Source organism: Rhea pennata, chromosome 10 (genome assembly GCF_028389875.1).
Source record: "Rhea pennata isolate bPtePen1 chromosome 10, bPtePen1.pri, whole genome shotgun sequence".
Lineage (NCBI taxonomy): Eukaryota > Metazoa > Chordata > Aves > Rheiformes > Rheidae > Rhea > Rhea pennata.
The window spans coordinates 20,044,034-20,069,432 of NC_084672.1; the positions used below are offsets into that span (position 1 = coordinate 20,044,034).

At 39.8% G+C, this 25,399-nt stretch overlaps 2 protein-coding genes across 2 annotated transcripts in view; both read left to right on the forward strand.

Annotated features, from left to right (window-relative positions):
* USP3 (ubiquitin specific peptidase 3) overlaps nucleotides 1-16,089 on the forward strand; it is a 41,774-nt gene extending 25,685 nt beyond the window's left edge. The window contains exons 6-15 of the mRNA XM_062583918.1: nucleotides 1,434-1,516; nucleotides 2,029-2,142; nucleotides 2,744-2,857; nucleotides 7,694-7,840; nucleotides 9,780-9,886; nucleotides 10,040-10,120; nucleotides 11,095-11,213; nucleotides 11,389-11,502; nucleotides 11,618-11,685; nucleotides 13,304-16,089. Coding sequence (XP_062439902.1) covers nucleotides 1,434-1,516; nucleotides 2,029-2,142; nucleotides 2,744-2,857; nucleotides 7,694-7,840; nucleotides 9,780-9,886; nucleotides 10,040-10,120; nucleotides 11,095-11,213; nucleotides 11,389-11,502; nucleotides 11,618-11,685; nucleotides 13,304-13,469 — 1,113 coding nt within the window. The 3' untranslated portion in view covers nucleotides 13,470-16,089. The remainder of the gene's footprint in view (nucleotides 1-1,433; nucleotides 1,517-2,028; nucleotides 2,143-2,743; nucleotides 2,858-7,693; nucleotides 7,841-9,779; nucleotides 9,887-10,039; nucleotides 10,121-11,094; nucleotides 11,214-11,388; nucleotides 11,503-11,617; nucleotides 11,686-13,303) is intronic.
* Nucleotides 16,090-19,308: 3,219 nt separating this feature from the next.
* Nucleotides 19,309-25,306, forward strand: FBXL22 (F-box and leucine rich repeat protein 22). Its single transcript, XM_062583919.1, has 2 exons — nucleotides 19,309-19,729; nucleotides 22,108-25,306. The coding sequence occupies exons 1-2, from the start codon at nucleotides 19,395-19,397 to the stop codon at nucleotides 22,451-22,453; spliced, it is 681 nt and encodes a 226-aa protein (XP_062439903.1). The 5' UTR covers nucleotides 19,309-19,394; the 3' UTR covers nucleotides 22,454-25,306.
* The last annotated feature ends 93 nt before the right edge of the window (nucleotides 25,307-25,399 follow it).

The window sequence follows — 25,399 nt, forward strand, 5'->3', positions numbered from 1 at the left end:
ATCATTGTCTGGAAAACTCAAAGCTACTAAAAATCAGAAGGAAAATTCCAGGTAACATTTAGATATTGAGAAGGTGGAATTAAAGAGCACAAACCTAATGCTGTGTTTCTTAGTCTGTGCTATCAGCTTTATTAATGCTTGAAAATTGCCTGTGGCTATGGATGATCTTTTTATTGTTGGCACATTGGATCATTATCTAGAAAAGACAGAACACAGCTGCTTGCATCAATACCATGCTGTCTCACCATGAGTAGGGATGAGAAGAGAACATGCCAAGGACACTGTGGTGTTTGGACTTTTTTCCTTTTCTTCCTTTTTGGGGAAAATAGGTCTCTGTAGACAAAACTTACTGAATTACTTAATTGCTTATGTAAATATTAATGGGTGGAGGGACAACATATTCACAATATGTCATTTGTTCTTAACCAGGGATATACGTTGTATGTTGTTGGTGATAGAGCTGTGGGGAGAAAAATCTTTTACTGGAACAATCAAAATACATATTCAGTGTCCTGCACTGAAAACATGCCGTCTGTGGTGTCAAATCTTAAGTCTGTTTTGAAATAATATTACTATAAGGTAGTTTTGCTTTCAAATTCTGCCAGAACAGTGAAGAATATCCCAAAACTTGGTGAACTTGTAATGTGGTATTTTCTAGACAACAAAATGCCTACAGATATTGTGGATTCTAGAAACAGTAAATACAGCTCTGTTAACATTTCTCTTCCCCTTCTCCCCCCATCCGCCTACCCCTAGATCATATGGAGGAAAGCCAGCTGATCTGTGTGTAACTTTGGGTTGTTACATGCCATAAATGGCATGTAATTCGCTGCTTTTCAAACACATCACTTCTTCTTTGCATAGTCTAACTTGAGTATTTCTTTCCCAAATAAATGCTGTTGTCTTTCTTTTAAACACTCCTCTCCATCACAAAACCCCACCAAGACAACAGGCCAGTGCGGATGATTTACAAACAGTCCTCACAGTGCCGCACTATATGTATCTGATGTGACGTAGACAGATCAGGAATTGTATTTTCAAAGGCACTTTAGGGAGATTATCACCCAGTTCTCTTTTAACGTTGCTGAAGTGGGAATACCTAGCATAGGCACACAAAATACTTTGCAGTAAAAATATCTGTGATCAACTCCGTGATGTCCTCTTCTAGATTTATTTGCACAGGAAGAGACACAGCATAGGAGTAGTGTAGTTTTCTGTTGACAGTAATGAGTGAGAAATAGATTTCATGTCAAGGTGGAGCTTCAGTCACCGAGGCAGGTCAGAGCAATGTGGTTGCTTTGGCTTCTGCACGTTTCAAACAGTGCCGTTGTTTGTTTTTGTTTAAATCTGTGCTGATAAAAGGTAACAGCTCTGTGGGGAGAAAGTGGGGGGCAATGATGCATCTTTTTTAACTTAACCATCCTGATTCCCAGGGAAGCACCACTGCCCTTTGTGCCACCGGCCTCCGGAACCTGGGGAATACGTGTTTCATGAACGCGATCCTTCAGTCGCTGAGGTACCTGCTGTGCGTTGTATTGTGAAGCCACAGAGGCTTTCCCTGTATTTCTCAGAGAGTGGTTTTGTGCTGTAACATTAGGGAAGAGGCTTTGGCAGGTCATCACTGTCAGGTGGTGTCCCTGGATTAGCAGGAAGGGGCACTCTGCAGGTACCATGAAGCTGTCTTCCATTGTGTGGGACTTTGTTCAGTGCAGCCTCTTGATACTGCAGTCTGTCCTGGTATCTTAGTCAAAGCAGAGCCAAAATGCAGTCGTTTCAGATAGCTGGGGTAATGATTCTTCTTACAGATTTGCTCAGTTGTTTAGAGAAGATGAGTAGATGCTGCAGTATTTTGTGTCTTCTTCCATGAAAATACTTGAAAGAACTGTTTGTGATTGCAATCCTCTTCATTATGTGAAGCTGTGTTCATGCATTTAAAAGAGCAGACTCTTTAAAAGAACAGAGGAGTATATAATCTCATCTTCATTCTCTGCCCTTTAAGGTTTTGATTCATTTTTCCTTTTTCTGTAGTAACATTCAGCAGTTTTGCTGTTACTTCAAAGAGTTGCCCGCTGTGGAGCTGCGGAATGGGAAGACAGCAGGCAGGAGAACTTACCATACCAGGAGCCAGGGGGATAATAATGTGTAAGCTGCGTGTTCCTTGTTAGCTCTAAACTATAAGGAAAACAGCAAATAGTTGAGTAGTAGAGCCAGTAAACACTTTCAGTGTTACAGAATCATAGAAAAAGAATTTGTTATATAAAAAAGAAACTTGCATTGCTGCCAGCGTGCTCAAACAGATCTGGTGCTGCAGGGGGAAACAGTCATGTACGTGAGAAAGCACGGAGTATAATTGAATATAAAGTAAGGGTAAGTGCTGGTGACCTGCAGTCCATCTGTGTTTGCAAATGAACATATAAAAAAATCACAGTATGATTCAGTGTCTATGACTTGTTTGAGCAAGTGTTAAAGGGACAACTTTAGCAGAGTTCACAGTATTTATGATGAAAGGGAGAGATTTCCAGATGAGTCCTCAACATCTGGTACATGATCTTCCTAATGTAGTTCTCTCCAAATTTGTGGATTGAATTTGAGACTTAAAAATCTTCAAAATACTGCTAATGTTATTTACCCAATCATTGCAATTCCTAACTAAAGAAATGGCTATGCTTGTACCGTTAGGTTAATAAAGCTGTAAAGGTTATAGCACATCCATATTCATTACCAACTTTTACTTTCTTTCCAGGTCATTGGTGGAAGAATTCAGAAAGACGCTGTGTGCTCTATGGCAAGGAAGCCAAACTGCATTTAGTCCAGAGTCTTTATTTTATGTGGTTTGGAAAATAATGCCAAATTTTAGGTAAGTTTTGTAGAATTAGAACAATACCCTTGATTGTAACCTTATACTGTTTATACTGCTTGTGTCCTAAGCAAAACTTGCTGGATCCAGGGGAGGTGTTCTATGCAACTTTCCCGTATGCCCACAAATATACTTGGAAAAGGACTTTGTAATTTGATCTATAATTTTGTGTTTATCAGTAGTGCTTTTTTCCTGCCCTCCTACCACATGCTACATGTAGCAGTGTCAGAGAGGACAAACATCTCAAATACTAAGAGTAGTAGTTGTACCTCTGCCTGAGCCAGTGCTTCAAGAGGTAGAAGAATCAGGACAAAGTCTCGTAGGTAAGTGCCAAGTGCATGGTCTCAACAGAACCTGAGCTTGGCTACAATAAGAAAATGATGTAGTCAGATTGAAAACGTACAGGTACCACAGGCCTAAATGTGAACATGCTGGGTAAAACTTCCTTGATTCTCTCAAAGTACTGTGGTCATCACCAGTATGACATGAAATAAGGGCTGTAAAAAATATTTCTTGTGTGTAATAGGCATTTTGTGCCCATTCTGACCCCCCCCCCAAAAAAAAAAAAAAAAAACAGTAAAAAAGAAAGGAAAAGGAAAAAGGTTACCCAAGTAAATCAAAGTATCGTTCCTCTCCAAGGTCTCCCTGTCCTGGCCCCTGAACCTCTTTCAAAGGAGCACTGAAACCTGTTAGGATATATTGTGATGAAGGTAAGTTGCTCCATGTTCTCAGGTAGTAAAGATGTTATCTGTTACACATCTCCAGCAGTGCTGAAAAGATGCTGTGAACACATCTGCTAGAGGAACAACCTGAATAACAAAAAGCTATTCACTCTATTCTTCACACTGCCTAATGTGTTTCACCTGGCTTATGAGAATCAAGGAAGTTTAATACCAGTAGTTTCAAGCAGAGGCCAAAACATTACAGGCAAATGAACATCATCCTTAATATTCTTGACCAGTGTCCCCATTATAGTCCTCATTGTAATTCCTCTTAGACTAAGCAAGAAACCAGTTCATTAAGTTCCTCTAGCAAATTTTCAGCACTGTGGATTCTCTTGCAGCTTTTAAAAGGAAAAAATGCTATGTGTGTTTACTTATTCATTCCCAGTTAGGTGGGAGCGTGTCCGTGAGTCACTGGTAAGAGAACTTTTTCACTCAGGGACATATGAGCCAGTCTGTGTTTTTATCAAGTAACATAGTATACTAAATTAAATGGAGAGAAGTGTAACCCACTGAGTAAATATGTCCCCACTCTCCCATTTCCACTCGATCTAGGGACACGGTTCTTTGACTGTTTAATTGTACCTTACTGTAAAAGTTAGTAACATTGCTGTTCCGGTTCTACCTTGTATGCTATTTGTGAGATGAGAAGGAGAGGGTGGCTGGAACAAAGGTGGAGCCAGCAGCGTGTTAACAGCAAACCAACTAATTTGGCTTATGTAGCCTTAAGTAATTTGGTGGGGGTGCTGAGGGGAAATGGACGACTTTTTGGAAATTTATTTTTTTTTAGCCTGAAGATATTTCAGTTGTTAAAGGCATGTGCCTGCCTTTGGGAACGTAAGTGCTGTTCTTCTTATAGAAGGTTATGGAAGGTTTTCATACACAGAAAGTTATGGGGAAAAAATGCTGCTGATGTACTTGATGGCCCTCTGTCTCGTAACACATGTAGGAAGTAGAGAATATAGCTTATAGTTGTTAAAATTTGTGTATTATAAGCGCAACTGGAGTGGCTCTAAGCTCTCGCACTGCTACGGAGGTCCTGATCTTTGACTGTTGTACTGAGCCTGCTCCTGTGACTTGTGCTGCCTGCTGCGATAGTTCAGTGGCCGCCTGCTGAGCTGCAGTGTGTGCACTCTGCTGCTTTACTGCTGTATGACTAGCACACTCTATTTTCCTAGTAACTCTTCCTGTTTATATTCTGTCTTGCTGCCTGTAGGCAAAGGAATGTCAGAGATGGGCTTGAATTGGTTCAGGTACATGGAGATCAGTTTTGTTACAAAAGCTGCCTGTCAGAGAAACTGTGCTTCTTACCTGAAGGGCCTTCTAATCATAATTTATTTTAAAGTATATGGTCAATGTCATTGTGTTATTTTAAAAATGTGCAACTATATTTAATCCAAAGAATGTCTTATTTACGATTAACGTATTTGTATGCATGAACAAACATGCATCAGGAGCACAACGAACAGTGTGGAACGGTTCCAAAGGGTGTTTTATCACATTTGTTGCTATGTTACTTCAGAGTTCTTTCCTGAGCAAGTTAATGTTAAAAAGATTAAATGTTCTTCTTTCTGGTGCCTGAAACAAAGCCTTTCCATAAATTTCTTCTTTGGCTGTTTATTATGTTCTCTATGTGTTAGTTAAAGTGAAGATAACTGTATTAAATAAACTAAACAAATCCTGGGTTAAGTCTGTGACTTCTAAGTTAACCCTATGGTGTTTATAGTTAACCTGTGGCTTTGAAGCTGGGTTCTGCTTTACTTCCATGTTTCATAGGAATGTTTAATTACATTGCGGCTTCGGGAGAACTGAGTCCTGTTTTCAGCTGTGCAGGACTCTGGCCTGTTGAAGCACAGTGGTTTTTCAGTGTCAGTCTTTCTCCCTTGTAAAAGAGGGTAGCGATGTTGATGTATTTGAGAGAGCTTTGTGATCCCTGCATGAAAAACACCACAAAAAAGCAATGGGCTGTCCAGTGAAGGGAAATCTGTGTCTGTACTCTGCAACACCTTATTAGTCGTATTTTAAAGATGGTCACAAATTAAGAAAGCATTTGTTAGCTATCTGGATCATGCATTAACTTTATACTTTTGCAATATGTACTTCATGGTGATTATAGTAAATCTAAATCACCGTAGTGAAACACATAGGGAGAATCAGAATAGAAATCTTTTCACTCCTTGGCCCTTCGTGTAGCTATCTCGCATGCATAGCGGTTTGGTATTCGCTGTTGTTCGGAAAGAAATGACTGAACAGAGCACGGGTGCGTTTAGGTGAAGCACCTAATCGATCCCTTAGTGTAACAAAGGCTGGAGAAGGTCGAAGTCAGTAGAATAGCTTCCAGCTGGTGCAGAGTTACATTGGTGCTCGGATAATCCAAGTTGTACCTGCTCCCATTCTCACGTTTGCTTGCAGATGATGTCTTTTCCTGCTTTCTTCTGGCCCACTGTATGAACTCAGTGATGTCTTTAAAGCTGCTAGCTTGGAAGAAAATATTAATTCTGTGAGAAGGAAAGAGACGCTTACAGTGTGTGTGTGTGTGTGTGTGTGTGTGTGTGTGTGCGTGTGTGTGTGCGTGCGCGTTCATGTTATCTCATACCAGTACTTCTGTAGGACATGGCTATGTTCTTCACTACACGCATCAGCTGTACACTGAGTCCTTCTGTTGCACCGAGTCCCTTCTCGTTTCTCTAAAGTGGCTGGGAGTCATGCCAAGAGTCTAATGAACGTTTTTCCCTCCCCTGAGCAAGATTGAACTCCCTCCTGTTGTTGGTTGCCCATGCTTATGTGGAATCATGGGGAGGGGGGGACAGGCAGCTTAAAAAAAATGCAGCTTAAATGAGCGGAAAGAAGCCAGCTCTCTGCTGTTTGGGGGGTTTTGTAACTAGGCCTGCAAAGACTTGTACATAATCGTGTCACTGTTGGATGAGGCTTTTAATGTTTCAATGTGCATGTTTTCCTGCTCCACCTCTTACAGCTGTATGAGGATCTTATGGCAAATGGATCCTAGTTGCTTCTGAAATGTAGTGCGTGCTTTACCTTGAAGACTTGTAAGGACCTGTTTACTCCGATGGCTCTTCTGTTTCCCTCCCCGTAGCTTTGTCAGTGGTGAGATAACGGTGGCTCTCTGGGCAGTGCTGCTGTGACACAGCTGAGCCTGGGACCCTCCCCTGCCAAATCCAGCTCCTCCAGTGATGCTCTGGCCCCTGCCACCATTGCGGGGTCGCACAGCGGACTATAGGACTCGCCCTAGAAGAGGGCAGAAACCTCTCTCTCATCTTAATTAATTCAGTTTGTTGTTACTGAAAGGGCCACAAACCCTCAGAATAAACGCCTTCACGTGGTGGGCGAGGGGAGCAAACGAGCAAGCCAGCAGCTGGTCCTGCCGCAGCGAGGGGGCTCAGCCGCGGGGTGAAAGCCCCCAACTATTGACGCTAAATCCTATGTCAATAGCGTGTTTCGTGGTGTCTTCGAAGCCTACCAGTTCAGAGACTTTTACTGTCTTGCACGTGATTTATGGTAGTTTCAGAGTAGGGATAACAGTGTGCTGCCTCAGCTGGAATCATAAAAAGCAGTTCTGCATAGATGTTATCAAGTGGAGTCAATAACCAGTGATGAAAAAGGAGAAACGGGAGGAATGTTTTTGTGTGAGTGAGGAGAGATCATTGCTACTATTGTGCATTTTTATATATTCAATGTATATTAGAACTACGATGTTAACAGCACAGATGGATTTTCCTGAGGCTGATATTAACATGGCAACTACATTAACAGAATATGTGAGCAAATGGTGTTGTATCTCTGGTACTGCCTGCTGTTTTCTGAAAAGTCTCTCACTTTAAACTTTATAATCTTAAAATACCCCTCTATGCTCCAAAAGATGCTTGCATAGAGATAGATCTGCGAAGGACAGAAATCACTTAGCTTGTCTTGACATCACTTTAACTTTCAGAGGCTGATTGGAAAACATTTTTGTACAAACTAAACATGTCTCTGTAATTTGGTTTGGTGGCATTACAGGAGTATTTTTTCTTGTGACCATGGGAACACTCCATGTATCAGCAATGAAGTGCAACCTGTACATTTGGTGATTGCTGTTGTTTCCTTTTCTTTTAAGGGGATACCAGCAACAGGATGCCCACGAGTTCATGCGTTACCTTTTGGACCATCTACACCTGGAACTCCAGGGAGGCTTCAATGGTGTTTCACGTTCAGTAATCTTGCAAGAAAATACTGGCCTGTCTGCAAGCAACAAATGTTGCATGTAAGAAATGTTTTTAATTTCCTCAACACCCTAATACCCCTGTATGGGTTTATGTGGCATGGATCTGAATTTTTTTGTCTGTGGATCCTTGTTTAAATTTTCTTCAGTGCATCTTAACCCTATAAATTAGAAAGCTGCAAGATAAAGAATTAGCATCCTGTGAGCTCTGCTTCTTTTCAAAAGAAAGTGTCTTAGATCAGTATTTTTCATAGACATGAGCATAAGTTGAAAGCACATTTTTGATACATTAATCTCTTTTCAGAAATAAGATGAACTCCTCTTATTTTCTCTTCTGTATCTATACAGAATTGTCTCTTCTGTTCAGACAAGCTAGATTTCTTTGGGCGATAGATGCCCTGAATGATAAAGGAGCAAAGAGACTGCAAGCACTTGTAGGTCTAAATAGACAGTAGACTGGCCGAAAGCGTAAGCAATGCAGCCACAGTTTGACTTAAGGAAATTTTCTTACAGAACAACTCTGTGTATGTGCCTGTAACATGAGACATAGCTTAGGCTGTTGTTTCTGACGATTTATTTTATTTATTTTCATGTTATTGTTTGACTTGAAACAGAGGTTCTGCACAGCTGTTTTTCTTCTGGAAATACTGTTGGTTCTGAGTTCTTTCCCAGGTGTGTTCTCAGCCAGACTGAAGCCATCACTGAGAGAAAACATACAATTTGCTTTAGGAATGAATGTGAAAGTCAGTTTAGCCTGCATGTTTGGTCCTTAGGTCCTTGGACTCCCAGTGAAAGAGCTGGCTCTGAATTTTCCCTTCCTCTACTGATAAGGACACACAAAAATGCTCTGAGCAATACAGGATTTTATAGATACTTTATTACTGGAAACCTTGTTCAGACCATGCTCATTACCACTTTTATGTTCTTGTTGCTTAAAATAAATCTCGTAAAAAAGCTTAGATAAAATAGTCTTAGAATTGAAGTGTATTGGAAGACAGTTATATTTGTATTACATCCAAGACTCAGTGGAATTTAAGGGGAATTTAAACTAGGTTCAAATAGCTCATGTGAATTTGCCCTGTGAAAAGCTGTGTAAGTGCATGGTTGGGATATGGCCCTTCTGTGCGGGGCAAAGTAAGGTCGTGTACTTGCATGACGACAGTAAAGTAATAAGAATGCTGTAAATGCTCGCTTTTTGAGCAGTTTTTTTGGATAGTCGTGTCTTTCTACTTTACAGGAAGAGTTCAAATTAACGTGAAGATGTAGGTGGAATGCAGCTACGGAAGAGAGGTTTCTGCAGGCTTGTAGGGTCACATATGCAAGCACAAACTAGCAAGTTAATTAAAAGTTGTAAAATACTATTGAAAATGTTTCAGTTTCATTAGACTAAGTCCATTATATAACCTGCTACAAAGCTTAAGGGAAAGCATAAAGAACAGTGGTGATACCTACTGTTTACTGTATTGTAATGTACCTTGAGCAGTCTTTGGGGGCAAATAAAGTGGAAAAAAGCGCAGACCCATACTTTCAGAAATCAAGAACATTATAACAAAGTAGGGGTGAAGATTCAAAACAAAAATAACCTTGATCTGCTTACTTACTTGAGAGAGAATTTTATTTAAAACTGTTTAGGAACAGCCTTTGTTATTGGGTTTAAGCACTGAACCTCTGGCAGAATCAGCTGTACAGTACAGAAATGCTATCTAGCGGCAAGAATACTTTGAACACTACAGTTTTGTGGATCTGCTTGGCACGTGTGCCATTGACACTTTTTGGTAGGTACAAGTTAAAAGTAGTGTAACACATAATTATTTCTCTGTGCAGTTCTGGGATAAATGATTTGCCCCATGGATGAACCTCAGTGACAGTTTCTTACCAGGCAGAACAGTTTGGTACACAGGCAGCACTGACTTGTTAGGAGTAGAGATACACCAGGTGTTTGTTTCTGACTGTGTGTTCCTTTGTGATGTGGTTTCTCTAGAAATGGAGCTTCTACTGTTGTCACAGCAATTTTTGGAGGCATTCTTCAAAATGAAGTCAACTGCCTAATATGTGGGACTGAATCTAGAAAGTTTGACCCATTCCTAGGTAAGATGTTTCACATCTTCATTGGATAAACTAAGGCAGAAAAAAATAAATGAAATCTGAACTTTGATAATGTCACATTATTTAACCAAAGTTTTAGCCTGAAAAGATCAAACATTATTCTGCTCTAAACACTTTATATGTCTGTTTTTCTAGACCTTTCACTAGATATTCCAAGTCAGTTCAGAAATAAACGTACTAAAAATCAAGAAAATGGACCAATGTGCACGCTACGAGGTAAGAGCATCTGGACGAGTGAAATCATTAACAGGAATAAGGACAGAGCGGTTAATGTCAGGAGAGCCAGGCTTTTACCTAGGATTTGATTTGCTGCCATCTCATTTTGTGAGGCTTCTTAGTAGAAGAAGGTGCCAAAATAACTGTTATGCAGGTGTCGACCACTGTTTACTGACATACTACTGCAATAAACTGGGGCAGAGAGATGCTTTGGTCGCCAGGTCAGCTAAATCCCGAGGGAAGATACCAGCAGGGGCTTTGTGATACACCGCAGTCTTTCCAAACCAGTGGCTACTCATGTGTCTGGTTGTGTAGCTGCAGTTGTTAAGGCTCTGTGCTTAAAAGCATGTTTTGAAAATATGCCCCTTGCCATATATTAAGGATGGATTTTGCATGGTCTGCTTTTTTAAAACAGTGTAAATACAACCCAGGCCAGTTAGGTAGTGAGGCTTTTGACCTTGTTTTAAAGGATGTTAGTTTCTACAGATTTGTAAATACATTTGCCAAAAATTATCAACTATTCATTAATCAATAAGTAAGTAATTTTCTTCTTCTTTTAACTTGTTTCCAGGGGGTAGGGGGGAACAGCTTTAATAGTTGAAAATAATAGGTGGAGATTCTTTCTTAGTTTATTAGCAAGTAAGTCATCTAGTTTCTTTCTTTTGAAAATTAATGGTCCTGCTGAATGCCAGGAGGGATAGGTTTTGAAAGAGGGAGAGGTTGTTTGTTTTATTTTCTCCTTTTTCTTTTTTTTCTTTTTAACTGCTTATAACTTCTAAAGTGTTTTAAAGAATGTGCTACAGCATGTTACTGTATTATTACATAGTTGCAGCTGGCTTGCTGCACAAACATATAATAATGTTAACCAGAATGACTGCAGCACATACTTATCTTCTCTATTTTGCTGAATTTGCTATGTTTCAAAAATCAATTGACTTCATCTCTGAAGTTAGGTTTTTGTGTTCTGTGTTTAGACTGTCTTCGCAGTTTTACAGACCTGGAAGAACTTGATGAGACAGAGCTCTATATGTGCCACAAATGCAAAAAAAAACAGAAATCCACCAAAAAATTCTGGATTCAGAAACTACCAAAGGTTTGTATATACTTGAAAGGTCATGACATGGGAATGTGTCAAAGGAAATGGCTGCCAAACTGTTACTAGAAACCACTGCATAACTGGTCCATCAGCTACTGCTGATGTTTAGCTATGTTCGACTTATTCCTCTAATGTACCCTTTTCGTCTTTATAATAATTTTTAATCCTCTAGGTGCTATGCTTACACTTGAAACGATTTCACTGGACAGCATATCTGAGAAACAAGGTTGATACGTACGTTGAGTTTCCACTACGAGGCCTAGACATGAAATGCTATTTGTTAGAGGTATGGAGACACTCAATGATCCTCCTGCAGACGTGTGTTCCGCTGCATATGTCTTTATTACAAATTATGGTAAATGTCATTGGAAATCTGAGGTTTCTTCTCTTTTTAACTGCAGCCAGAAAACAGCGGCCCAGAAAGCTGCCTGTATGACCTTGCAGCTGTTGTTGTGCATCATGGTTCAGGGTGAGTACCTGGAATGAGCCAGCTTCTGGGCAGAAACCTTCTTCCCACTGAAGTACATGCCGACTTACTTGAGGTTTTTCTGTCCTTAGTGAATGTCTGTATTTTCACTAGAGGAAATGAGCAGTAATTTTTAAACTTAAATGGGAATGAGCTGAGTTAACTTATGATAGATTTATACAGTAAGTCAGTCCTAGGAATCTCTACTGGCAATCTTTCTTTGGGAGTCATGACAAAAGTGGGACACTAATAAAAACAGTCCAGTTTCTGTAGGAGTGTAAAGCACTAAAACCAATAGAGCCAATGCTTCACTTTGAAATTCTTAGTGCACAGAAATATTTTTCTTCTTTTGTTCAGTTTGAAAGACGTGATGTTTATGCTGAAGTGTGTGTTTGGAATAAAGGTAGACTTAAGTTGGGCACAGTGAAAGCAATTATCCTGTACTTACCTTCTTCCTACAGGGGCAAAACTTGGGAAAGCTAATAGGGATGGCACAAGGCTTGATACATTCATATATCAATATAATGTATCAATTCATATTTTTGGGAGTGGGGTCTTTTGTTTCCTAGCCCTGGACTGATCCTTTGAGAATAAGTAGTGACAAGAACTTTTTCCTGGATGGTTGGGCAATCTGTTCTTGCAAGTTAGGAACTCACTCTATGAAGGTGAAGCTGAGAAAGGAGGGTTTTTTAAAAAAACTAAATCATTAAAAACGTTTTGCTTGATTTCTCGATACAATTCTAAGATATTAAAAAGTTGAGTCTGGGAAGGCATGCTTTTTGCTTTTGCTAGAAGAATGGTCTGGACTTTCAAAAGCAAGCCCATACTATTTGACTTGACTATTAAAGGCACCCTTTGTAGCACTGTAGTGCATCTGACTGGTGCTTCAAAGTTGTAAGAAAGAAGATCAGTTGTCTGTGTTGCAGATAATAGTAAATGAAAGCTAGTCATAGTTGGAATGGAATTAGATAGTGGGAAGCATTACAGAACTATGTTATAACCTATAAGCAAGTGAAAGCAGATCTTAAGTGGCAGAGTAATGAAAATTGGATTCATGGCTCCAAAACTTGGATCTATTTAATATGAATTTTAGTAATTTTCTTTTTGATATTCTGGTCTTTTAGTCTAATATAATCAAAAGCACCTACAGCAAAACAATGCGAGTCTCTCTCTCTCCAGAGTCTTAAGTGGGGAAGATTTTACAAAAATAAACATAGTGAAATTTTTATAGCTAATACAAATAATAGCAGCTAATGGGTTTGATTTTTATATGGGCAAAAATACTAGTTCCGTGTTGCAAGAAGCCTTTCTTGCACACAACTATGGGATGCTAATACGTGTATATGAAAAATTTTCAACTCATCCCAGTAGGTCACTGCTCTAATATAAAACTTTTAACTTGGAGAACTTTGTGCCCCACGGATGAAGAGAGGAAGACTCTTACCAGTTGTTACAGCGGGCTGACAGGTCCTTTCTCTTCTGGCTGCTAGAATCCTCCTGGTCTGTTATCACTTAGTAGGAAACACATCAGAGAATGAAATGCTGTATCTCCTTCTGATTGTCTTCTCACTCTCTTTTTTTCTTTTTTTCCCTTTTTTCTCCCTTCCCTTCTCGGTGTCAGTGTTGGCTCTGGACATTACACTGCATATGCAACGCACGAAGGTCGTTGGTTCCATTTCAACGACAGTACTGTAACTCTGACCGACGAGGAGACTGTGGTAAAGGCAAAAGCCTACATCCTCTTCTACGTGGAACGGCAAGCCAAATCTGGATCAGACAAACTTTAATACCTCCTTCTAATTCTCACTTACCAAGTCCACCGGATAAAACATTTCCATTTCTCCATAAATACTTGATCCAAGACTATTAATTTCATTGTGCACTTTTCAATTTCCTCTTGTGGGTTTTAGTTTTGTTGTGTCAATGGTAGCATTTGACTTACTGAACTTGGACACAAACTAACTTTTTTTTTAGTTATACCAGAAAACCTCAGCAGATTTTGATTTGCTGCTTTAGTTGTGATAACTCAATTTTTATATATATAGTTTAATGAAATACTTAGTTATTTGACTTTTTTTACATTAATGTTTTCAGTTCTCACTTTCTAAAGGCACATTTACATCAGAGAAGCTTTCTGTCCTCCTTGCAAGCAAGATAAATGTGCTCCTGATTATGAAGAGCAATACAACCTCATGCTGCTCTCACAGCTGTTATGTAGATATGATTTAATCTCTTTAAATCAAGGAATTATTTGCACATAATATTTTCCCTTGTGCAAGAAACCAAGCAGTGACCTCTGAGCAATCATTCATTATCTGCAGAAGAGATGAGAGACAGCATCATTAAATAGACCAGGTAATTGCTGCTATTGGTGTGTATTCAGGCTGCTGACGTTCAGGAATCATTGTAAATAAATAGTTGGTTCAGTTGTATCTATACTGCAATTAATTCAAGTGTTCCTCACATGCTCTTCCTTTCCCCCCCCCTCAATTTTTTTAATTAATTATTTTAAAAATATATACATGTCTTAATTGTGTTGGGATTTTTTTTTTATGAACCTGAATTGCCAGAGCCATCTTTGTTTCAGATTTTAATCCTGAAATTTGATCATAAACAATTACTTGCTTTAAAACTTAACTTAAAGACTTCCTGGCACTGGGGCCCCAGCCCTCTTTTGTGGTGGAATGGGGGAACACAGCCCCAAAGCCTAGAGTTTTGAGAAAACACGCTTAAGTCGAAATACAGTGCCTGTCCATCTTCAATGCCCACAGTTTGCTTAAAACTGAAAGGAACTTTATGTAATTCAAGGTGCTCTGTGTGACTTTTGCTGTCGCAGTTGAAATACAAACTGTAAAGGGAAGATACTCGTTTTCATACCTGTAAGATCTTACTGCACGCCTGTCTGATGGGAGCTGTTCAGCCAAAAAAGTCCTGTTGAATGGAACAGCAAAATACTCACTAGCCCAGCCATGGGTTTTGTTTGTTTTTGAGTTGTTTTGTTGTTGTTGTTTTTTTCCTTTTTAATAGTCTCTGGACTTACTTACTTAAACTGGAGGTATGATATGATTTCTTAAACCTGTCTATGTAATAGAAAAATTTCAGTTTGCAGTTAGATTTTAACTGTATTGGTCACATTCTGGGTAGTAGAAGTCAAACCCTCTCCGTCAATGAGATTTAAGAGGACAGGAGAACCTATGTTGCAAAATCTAGGTGTCCAGAAAAATCTGAAATTTGACCAATGTGACTGCTCTTTTTTTTTTTTTTTTTTTCCTTCCCTTACACCTCTTCCCCCTGCCCTTGCTCCCACAAGCCAGCCCCTGTGTGCCTAGCCAGTAACTAGACATCCTGCACTCTCAAAAGCTTGGTGATAAGAGTAGAACAAACTTCACGTAGGCTTATTAGAACCAAACAGCATCTTTTTGCTAACAAAAGTACAAAGTACAAAGTATGTATTGTATGTTGTTTTGATAACAAAGTACAACATAGTTGTTGGAAAACACGTAATAATTCAAGAAAAATGTGATGATTACCCTTTCTTAGCTAATGTTTCTAAAGGACATATATACGTGCATAGTAAAAGTAGCCCTAAAAATTGTACCATAGCTCAACTTGATACACATTTGAGTAAATACTGATCCCCCTGTTGTGGGGATACCTGCTAGCTGAAATCAAAAACACAATCAATCAGATATTTTTTGTGGCTTTTTCACTCCCCCTTAAACCAGGGGGAGACACTGGCTTTATGTAAAAAAGTGCAGAAAATAGTCAGCATTGCTAATTGTGTATGAATAGGTAAACTATACACTAGCTAAAAACCTATTGTGATTATTATCACAATATTATATGTCTACGTTGTGACATTATATATTATATACATACATACACACACAGATGTCTCTTTTTTTTTTTTTTGTTTTCCCTAAGTAAGTAAGTAATAAGCTGAATTAATAGAACTATTCATTGTTTTAAATTGTAGACAGCTTGTCACCTAGTTTTCCAGTTTCTTGCAGCCAGAACCTTTGTTCCATCAGAACAGTTAGTGGTTATCACTGCTGCATGCAGAAGAAGGTGTGCGACAGACTTCATCAGTGTATGGGGCAAGGGAAGTATCTTTTAACACATTTCTACCTTGAAGGGCAGCCCTGCTGCTCACATTTGGGGCAATTAAATAGTTCCAGCTCTGTTTGCATTCTGTCTGTATGCTGCTTCAATTGGATTGCTTTAGAATTTTAGTTTAGGGGAATATAAGAAGTATTAAAATACACAACTAGCCATGGCCACAAACAGTTTAACTTGCAGTAGTCAAGCAGATTCCAGCCTTGCAAACCAGTGATGTAAATGTGCCTTTGTTTGTTTAGAAACTTTAAATTTGTAAGCTTCATCAACATTCACTTATTTTAAACAGCTTCTACTTCTCCAGTTATTTTTTTTCCTCTTAATCAAATTAATGGTCTCATTTCAGTATTTCCTTTCAGTAACCTTTTCTCTGTAACATTAAGGTCTTGGGCAATGGCATCTACCATGGTCCGTTTTAGCTGTGGCCACGGGAACACAATGCAATCACATCAGTGTTGTTCTTGCAGCAGGTGGTGATATGGACTCAGCCATATGCTTTGCTGGAACAAGTACATCATAAATCCTTTCCTAATTTAACTTTCTCCCACTGCAAACCCAGATGGACAGTATGAACAGTTTGTTGTGGCAACACAAATATTTCTCTTCCTGGTGGAGAACTTTGCTTATCCACTGTATTCTATTCAGTGTGAGGGGAAAAAAAAAAAAAAAAAAAAAAAAAAAAAAAAAAAAAGTAATTGAGCACTGAACCAGTAACATATACTGCACCTGGCCTAGTATTACATTTTTAACCTTACTTGTATATCCTATATTTATCTACTAGCTTGTGGGAAGGGAGGGATATCTGATTTCATTTAAGCCAAATGTTTCTTTTCTACTTAACTGCTGATCATAGTACACACTAACTGGCAAGACTTTTCTTCTTGCTTGTGACTGTTCCGCAAGCAACAACTGCTCTCTACAGTTCAAAGACTTGCATATTTTTCACCAAAATTCACCTGATGATTGATTGATAGAAGGTTGTCCTTCTGTTAGTCATTGTTTAGCCATGTATTCAACTGGAGCCATGATTTCTGTAAAACAAAATTGCCAAATTTCCAGCTCTCAGAACAGTGCTTTAGTGTGTTGTATACTGGGCATTTTAATGCAGAATTATGCAAAACTCACTCTAATGCACTTAGAGAGCGCCTTCTCCTGCTATGGTCAGGAGGTGCTTTTCCAAGTGGTCCCAGCTGTCAGTGGGAGATGAGAGTTTAAAACTTTCACAAATAGGGAAAAGTGGACTTGTATCAGAAGCAGGAGGTCATTTATAAGGATTTTGCTAAATTGATGGAAAGCATAACACTTGGTGTTCAAAAGTTTCCCCAAGTCTCATTGCTGATGTGTCTGTGTCTTACTGATGAGGTAATCAGCACCTTGACAACTGATTCCAGTGTGCGTTAGGATATCCTCGAGTACTGTAGTGCCATAGTTGTAACTGTTTACCATTAAAGTCTAGTGTGTACGTTTCAGTGAGGATCACTGACTGTGCTCATCTTGCGTGTTTTTAGAGCATTTCCAGGCTGAATGCAAGTATCTCATTCACACAGTGTGTTTATGGAAACTGTGCCATTAAAAAGTGTCTCCTTCCCCTAGAAAATGAAACTCCTCTTGTCCTTCTACAGGTATCTATCAGATAAACTAGTCATGTAAATTCACTGAACAGAGACGACTATTTTAACTTGATTTGGAGGGGAAAGGCAACCTAGAATCAAATTCAAGTATTCTCACTATCAAAATTTAGTATCTAAGCACAAAGAGGACCTGCTTTTCAATTGTAAAAGACCCCGTAAGGTAACAGCAATTACTTTTTGTCAGACCTTCGTGTATAGCCTGTGTGTGGTGGAAGAATCATCCCAGCAATGGTAACCTTCATTCAAGGCGTTGGGGGGGGGGGGCAGTGTTGTTTTGTAAGAATGTTGTGTTTACTACAACTCTGAGTAGCCTTGACTATCTGTATCTGTTCAAAAACATAGGTAGAGTCTGAAAATGATGAAGGAACAGAGTGGGAGATCCAAAAAGTTAGTATCAGAACACAGCAGAACAACTGCTGCCCCACCGTTCACGCCACTGTTTCTCCAGTAACTGGCTTACCTGGTGTGTGAGCTTATCTACGCTTGTCCCTCTCCCGGCTTCATATGCACTTGTGCTATGTCCACAACCAGCTTCCTAAGCATTAAGTAGGAGAGGGAAGCAGGGGCATCCTTATTATTTCAAATGAAGTATTTAATGATAAAGATTATGAAAAGAAAGAAAGATTGACAACCATTAAGGACAGCTTACATACATATATATAATAGAAAATTACCCTAAAGAACCACACAGATCCTTACTTGCCTTTTACTCTGAGCCACTGTGAAGTAAAAATGAAATTGAACTCTGAAAAACAAATCTTGAATTTTAAAGTGCAATTGCAGGGTAAGAAGGATGAGCTTAACATCAATCCCATTCAACCTTGTCCTAAATTGAAACAAACTCTATTAAAATGCATAGCTAGGGACAAAAAAAAACACCCCAAAAAACTGCCTTAGTTGATTAAAAGAAAGCATAAACCTAAATATAAGTAAAAGTGTATTATTTTTCTTACACGATCAGATAGAAGATAGATAGGCAATAATCATCTACTCAAAAATAATTTCATCAACATCCAAGTGGTAGTTGTTCAGTGTTACTTTTAATTTTAACCCTCCATTTGCTTTATTTTTCTTCTACATTAGCATTTCTGCTGCTGAATCTCCAATATTGGAAATAAAACACTTCTTAGTTACTGATTTCTAAAACCAATCTCTGTCTCCTTTTCCCCTAAAGTAAGAGTACTAAAGCTACAGAACCAAAAGTAACATAAAAAAACTTGTAAAACTCAAGCTAATAAAGCTATTAAAAAAGCACCTCCACCAGTAGAGCAGACTTGCTGCTCACATGCACGTCTTCCTGCGTAACACTACTTTCCTGATGTAAAAGGTGAAGAAACAACTAGCACCGTTTGCTCTCAGGGCAGCAGGCAGGAAACTGCCTGTACAGCTGAGGCTTGTAAATGGTAACTGCAGGCTTGTTCTGTACATGCTTCAAAGTACCCAGAGAATTTTAAAAATTCTTTTTACAAGCTATTAGTGAAAGGCCATTAAACTAGCTGCTCTTAAATTACAGTATCCCAGTCCTTCAGTGTGACACAAAAGTGCATCCTTAAAAATTTAATGAACAAATACAGGCAATCCCCCCCGCCCTTGCACCATGCAGCTGCCGCTACTCCGTGTTCATTAACTCAGTACAAGCTCTTTGCTAAACATCAGCATTGTCTCAAAGGAAAATAATCCCTTTTAAGGAAGCATTTCATGAAAGTCAAGTGCTGCAATTCTACATGCCCATTCCAGTCCCTCGCAGAAGGAGAGCAACTGTTTCGTACATGCATGTTTCTTATCCTTTCCCTGCTCTTAGCTTCTGCTTCAGTTGCTGGCCAAAAATAAACACCATTCCTCAACCATATATGTGCAACAGCCTCCTGGAGACCCCCCCCCCCCCCCCCGACACACGCACACACTCACTGCCGTTACGCCACAAGGCCAGGAGACCGTCTGCTTTCTAACACGCACTGAAGAGCTATGCATATAACTCAGCTGAATCGGGAGTGCCTTTTACATCTGTTTTCTTTTCTGGACAAAAACAGCAGAAAAAGTTTAGCAAAAACATGTCACAAAATGCTAGAAGTGTTTCAAGATCCTTTACTGTGGTGTTTGTTGAACTTTCATTCTCCAGTGGAACTAAAGAAGGACAATTTTCTCCTGGGACCTGCTTTAAAGTACTTATCCATCTGCTGGCATTCACAGAGAGTCAAGGTGTGTAACATTGAGGACTGGATGAAAAACACTTTCCAGAAAGACTTCTGTAACAGGCATGAGAACACTGTCAATGATTTTTTACTAGAAGTTTGCAACAGGTACGTTCTTTGGGTATGAAATGCTACATCTAAAAACAAAAGGTTAACTGCCTCAAAATGAGAGCACCTTAGAGCTCTTCTCCATACGGCCTACCTGAAGTGGAGCATTAAGTATGTGAGTGCCTTGACTTTGGAGTTTTAATATAGAGATTAAGTTGGATTTAGTAGAACTAGTGTATCTTCATATTGACTTTTACTGAGATTCCTCAAGCCTAGCCTTTTCTCTTACTCTTCCTTTTTTTGAAATGAGTAGTTACTACCAGAAAGTGCAATGCTGCCTAGTAAAGTACTATTTAACTAAACTGTACCCTTCTGGCAGTGCAAAACATTGGAGTGAGGGAAGGGAACCCCTAAAGGCGAAATCCAATTTTACATACAAATACATGCAGAGAATATCTATGGAGGAGACAGTTCCATTTGGAACTAACAGTGTTAAGAACCCGACAAATTACAGGATGTTGACAGAGCACAGGCTGGTGGTGAGAACCAGCAACATGAAATCCCAAAACAAGGACTTAAATGTAGGCTCAGAGCAGAATGCAAGTTAAATGTACAAAATTTCAGAAGTAGCTGTTCTAGAACAAGTGATAAAAAAATCAGACCAATTAGCAAAATATTCTAAGAAAATGCATCTCCTCCTACAGAGGAAGTGTTCTCCAATTTTGGCACTGCAGTTTTTACCAGATGCCACACACAACTATTTTCATCTTTTTGCCATCACAAATTAGCATTCAGAAAGAGGACATGGCAAGACCACACCTCTGCAGAAGTAGTTTTAACACTTAAGTGCCTTCCTCTGCAGAATCCATAATGCCAAATTGGCTGCTGGACAAAATTGAAAGCAAAGCTTGTGGGTAGCAAGGAATTTCAAAGGCCTGCAGTCTATGAAAATTCAACAAATGCCTTTCAACCCTGAACAGCTACATTTCCACAAGTTAAAGCTGAACTCTTAAAAAAGAGTGTGTATGAATGCTGCCCCCACAGTCATTTTAGCCTTCCCAAGCCAAGTTCCTGCCTTGTTCCAGCAACCTTCTCTAAGCAGATCCATCACAACAACTCTGTGCAAAGACAAATACAAATTAGAAGAGGTTCAGTATGTATAGTTCCCCGAGTTTATTTTTGCTCTGTTGATAAGACATAGGAAAAGCAAAACAAAAACCATGCAGCTGACATGATCTCGCTGTATTAGCTCAGCTCAAAAGGTGAAAACCAAGCAGCAGTTTGCAGGGCAGGGGTTGGTGGGGGCAGGGGGGAGGAAGAGGAACGTCCTAGTGCATGTTTAAGGACAAGAGGACATGCTGCAGTGCCAGCTGTCCAGTAGCGGCCACAGCAGTGCCCCGCGTGTGCACCCACTGCTGTTGAACACAACAGCTGAACTTGATACATGCTCTAACCACAAATCTCTATTTGAAAGAGCTTACAGACACCTTCTTACAGGCCTTACAGGACAGCAACAGGTTATTAGTTCTGCTGAAAGGGCTCAAGAGCAACAAATTAGCATTACTGTAATCAGTTTTTCCCCAAAAGTCATTTATTAATGGAGAAATACTAAGCTCCATTCAGCTTAGTATGGGCTAGCTAAACTGCTGCTCCCTGCAGCAAGCTGCAAGCAAGAAACCAACACACACTGTAGGGACAGCAGGTTGGTGCACAACAGCTAGTAATAACTACTGCTGCTCCAGTAATAACTGGCTGCTCCAGTTTACACAGACAGCTCAAGTCGTCAGCACGCTGCACTTGGGAAAGAATAGGTCTCTTCTGCACTTGCCCAGGTCTAGCTAAGAAACAAAAGATTTTACTTGCTTCAACAGGAGAATTCTTACCAGTCCCGATTGTTTGAGGAAGGCTTAGGAGTTGTGTGGGGCTCAAACATCAGCACGCCATTAGGCAGCAGGGTGTACTTACTCAGCAAAACCAAGGAGCTGCAATGCACACGTTAGTTCCCATAAACCAAGAGAGAGCGAGTGTCTTGCTTGCCCATGCCCAGCACATCTACAGCCTCTTCACTCAATTGTCCTCTACTGCATCCTGCCTCAAACCTTCAAGCACGGTTGTCTTCGTCCCCTGGGCTTGGAGAAGAGCAGCACCACATAAAAAACAAGGCAGCTGCAGCTTGAACAGGCATCCACTTTCCCTTCCCACTAGGCCGACTGAGCTACAGATGTTGGGACCAACAGAAAAAAAAAGTTAAGTCTTGAGATTAGTAAAGCTGTGCATTAAGCTCTGTAAATGCCTTTATCTAACCCCTCCTGGTAGAGGAGGAAATATTTTTCTAACTTTGATTTCTATGATGACAGTGTCTTAAAGACATTGTCTTCTCCCAACTCCACACGTTACTCATTTTTCTCTCTCACCTGTAACGATCGCCGTGTTTTCAGATGTCCAAATCTGCTATCTCTGACCCTCTCTGGATGTGGCCACGTAATGGATGATTGCATTCTGCTTCTTCTCAAAAACTGCCCAAACCTCAAGACACTCAAACTGGAAAACTGCGTGCGGATCACTGACCAGACCCTAGAAGCTGTGATCCTCTACGGCAGATCCCTGCAAACGCTCCATGTGGATTTTTGCCGGAACATAACACATACTGGTCTAGAGAGAGTCAGGGAAAAACGTCCTTCAGTAATGCTGAGAGCAGAACGAAGTGCGAATATGATCCCAGACAACAAGCCAGAAAAAAAGCTGACGCTTGAAAAAGCATCAAGAAAACTGGTTCAGCTTTAACTGGAACACGCTCTATGAAGTCGGTCAGCGTGGCTCGTGCACTTCACTTCCGCCTTCCTGCGGGGCGGCCGAGCTGCAATTAACTACGGCTCCTTAGCTGCACCCTGGGTTAACTCCAAACACGTGGCTGGTAAATTCTGTAAAGGCTCCACTGGGAAAATACGCGTCTCCGCCATCACAGTCTTGAGACATTTTGTTGTCTGCTGTTTCTTGAAACTGGAAAATTCTACATTTCTGTCACAAGATGTTAGATGTAATTAAGGCTAAAAAACAGCGATTCTGATACCTTTGTGGAAGAGGGGAGGGGAGAGAAGCAAAGCAGCAGCAGATGCTGCTTGGGTAATTGTATAATCTGCTCCAGTTCCAGGGAAGGTGACTGACAACCTTCTGTAAACAGAGATACAAGACTCATACGTGGTCATTCCATCAGCTAGGGGTGACAACTACTACCCCTAAGATCCCTCTGGCAAGCAGATCAGGCTCTCTGCCGACCACCGCTTCCTCAGTAATTAGAATTTGTAGCTGATTTGTCAGACTTATTTATTAACTGGGAATAGATACGGCAACATGCGCAAAACACTATTTGACCCTTTGTATAACATATTTTGACAAGCTACACTTCAAGCTGTTTTTTAAAATTGGCATTAAAGTAAGCTAGTTTACAGAAGTAATAGCCTATAAGGCAATAATTTACAATCTGTAAGTTATGCAACTGTAAACGTGGTATTAGGAAAGTGCTACAGCAAAGAGAAAATCTGTATTAACATCTGTTTGTCACTGCAAGAGTAAAAGCACCCAGCTGTCCGCATCCCAAACCACGAGCTGCCACTTTCCTGCATACCACTCTGCCACATGGAAATAAAACACACTTGTGACAGGTTGCTGCAGCACGGTCTACACCAAAATACGACACCAAGCGCTGGTCATTTACCTTGACACAGCACGTGTTCAGCAGCTCGGGCTGGCAACGTCAGGTGCCAAGGTACCGACCTACTTCCACACGTACTTGGCCTGAAGGAAGGTGAACATAGGCTGAGTGTCAATTTACTCCTGCCAGTAAGGAGTAAACCGCACCTACCTTTAAATGTTTCACCTGGCGAGTGTCTCAGTGTGTAACACTCAGGAGGAGGATGGCGTAGCTTGTTTCTTGTTTGCGCTACAACGTGCCTTGTCGAGGAGCACTGCCTCAAGCGCTGCACGTCACCTATGCGGGAGCATCTCCTCCGATTCAACCTTCCATTATCTTCCGTTCTGGCACGGCCTGAGCCCGACTCCTACGGAGCGTTGCGGAGAACGCAAACCTGCACGTCGTCCTCGCTCTGCCCCTGAGCTTACGCTTACCGTGCGTCTCCTCTCCCATTCAACGCAATTCACTGAAGAACTGTAACTTGCAATGACAAGCGGATAAATGTGGCTAGTGATGATTTGGTTTCTCCTACAGGTATCGGTATAGCTTCAATGCTGAACACAAAGCCTCGTACAGACCACGCTGACAAGCTCTACAAATCCTGAACAACAGAAATCCAGCTTAATTCACAATGAAGTCTACAGCAGAAAGATTTCTTTTAAAATAAAAACCTACAGAGTGTATTTAAATTTAGAAATATTAACCCTTGGAAAATACTGTTCTGTCCCGTAGAGTCAGCGTTTCTGTTCCATTCCACAAAAGCTATTCACGACTTCTTCACTCCAGCAATCCAGCGCATACATCACAGTACATCTGGTTTTCATTTACATGAACGTGCAGTGCGTTTGTTGATAAATACACGAACTGGAACTTGCATCACTGAATCCAATTATATCAAGTCTATGATAGTTTAAAATAATTTTATAGTTTGTTGCATCTTTAGAGTTTTAAGTGCATCTTTGGCTATAGCTCTGGAGACTTACATTCTGTTAATTACTTGTCTCCATTTTACTTTTTGCTGTGTAACTGTAAGATTACAAGAGCTAACATTTCCTATAAGGAACACAATTAGTGACTTCTTAAAATAGCTATTTAACTAATTATTTATGTTTGCCTTGAATATCCAACACGACGTATTTTTTTTCCTTAGGGAATGATGTGACTGTAATAAATCTCTTAAAAGATGTGTGGAAAAACTGCTATCCAAATAAAGCAGATTTCTCCCTCTCACTGGCATCTAAAAGGTAGAAACAAGTTCTGAAATTAGGCCTCAGTTACTTATGAGTAACTGGTTTGATTTCTCAGCTTCTCACTGCATTCTTTTTACTATATTATCACTCCTTTAATAAAAGTTATATGGAGAAATATTGCTTTGGGTATCATAATGTAGAATTCCTATTTTAACTTAGCTCTGATGCCTTAGGTAGCCTTGAAATAAAGAGTTATTTCAAGTGATGTGTCATTTTCCCTTCATATTTGAACAGAAAGGAAAGAAATATGCTATCAAAATTCCACTGGAAGCCAATTCTTACTACAAAAGTAGAATTGTAAAATTTTATTTCCAATTATTTTCTCTAAGATGATAAGTTTCAATTTCAGTAAAAATATTTTTATAGACTATTTTCCTAGGGCTTGTTCTTCCTCTGCAAGAACTGATTAACTAGCTATGCATTCCTGAAAATATTCTTTATGTGATGCAACAAAAATGGAAAACGGATTTTACAGCTTTCCACATTAATGAATATACTTACTCCTCCTTTCCATCCTGGTTTATTGATCTGCAGATACTCTCTGGTACTCTCATAAATTGGCTGAGCAACAAAATAAATCACAACATTATAGAATCTTAGTGAAACAGAACTAAAATTCCAGAGGAATTATCCTATGAGTATCTGTAAGAAACCCTCACTCAGGAGAGAAATAAAATAGTTATTGCATCTGCACAACTTTGTGATACTTCTACAGCATGACACTACAATATTCTGCTATTTCATTAATTCTTTCCTAGAATTTAAATAGTGCCCTTAAGCACTACAAAG

Coding starts and splice junctions, on each gene's coding strand:
- FBXL22 (XM_062583919.1), top strand. CDS start 19,395: ATGCATATAACTCAGCTGAATCGGGAGTGCCTTTTACATCTGTTTTCT. Junction 19,730..22,107: donor TTACTAGAAGTTTGCAACAG/GTACGTTCTTTG, acceptor CCGTGTTTTCAG/ATGTCCAAATCTGCTATCTC.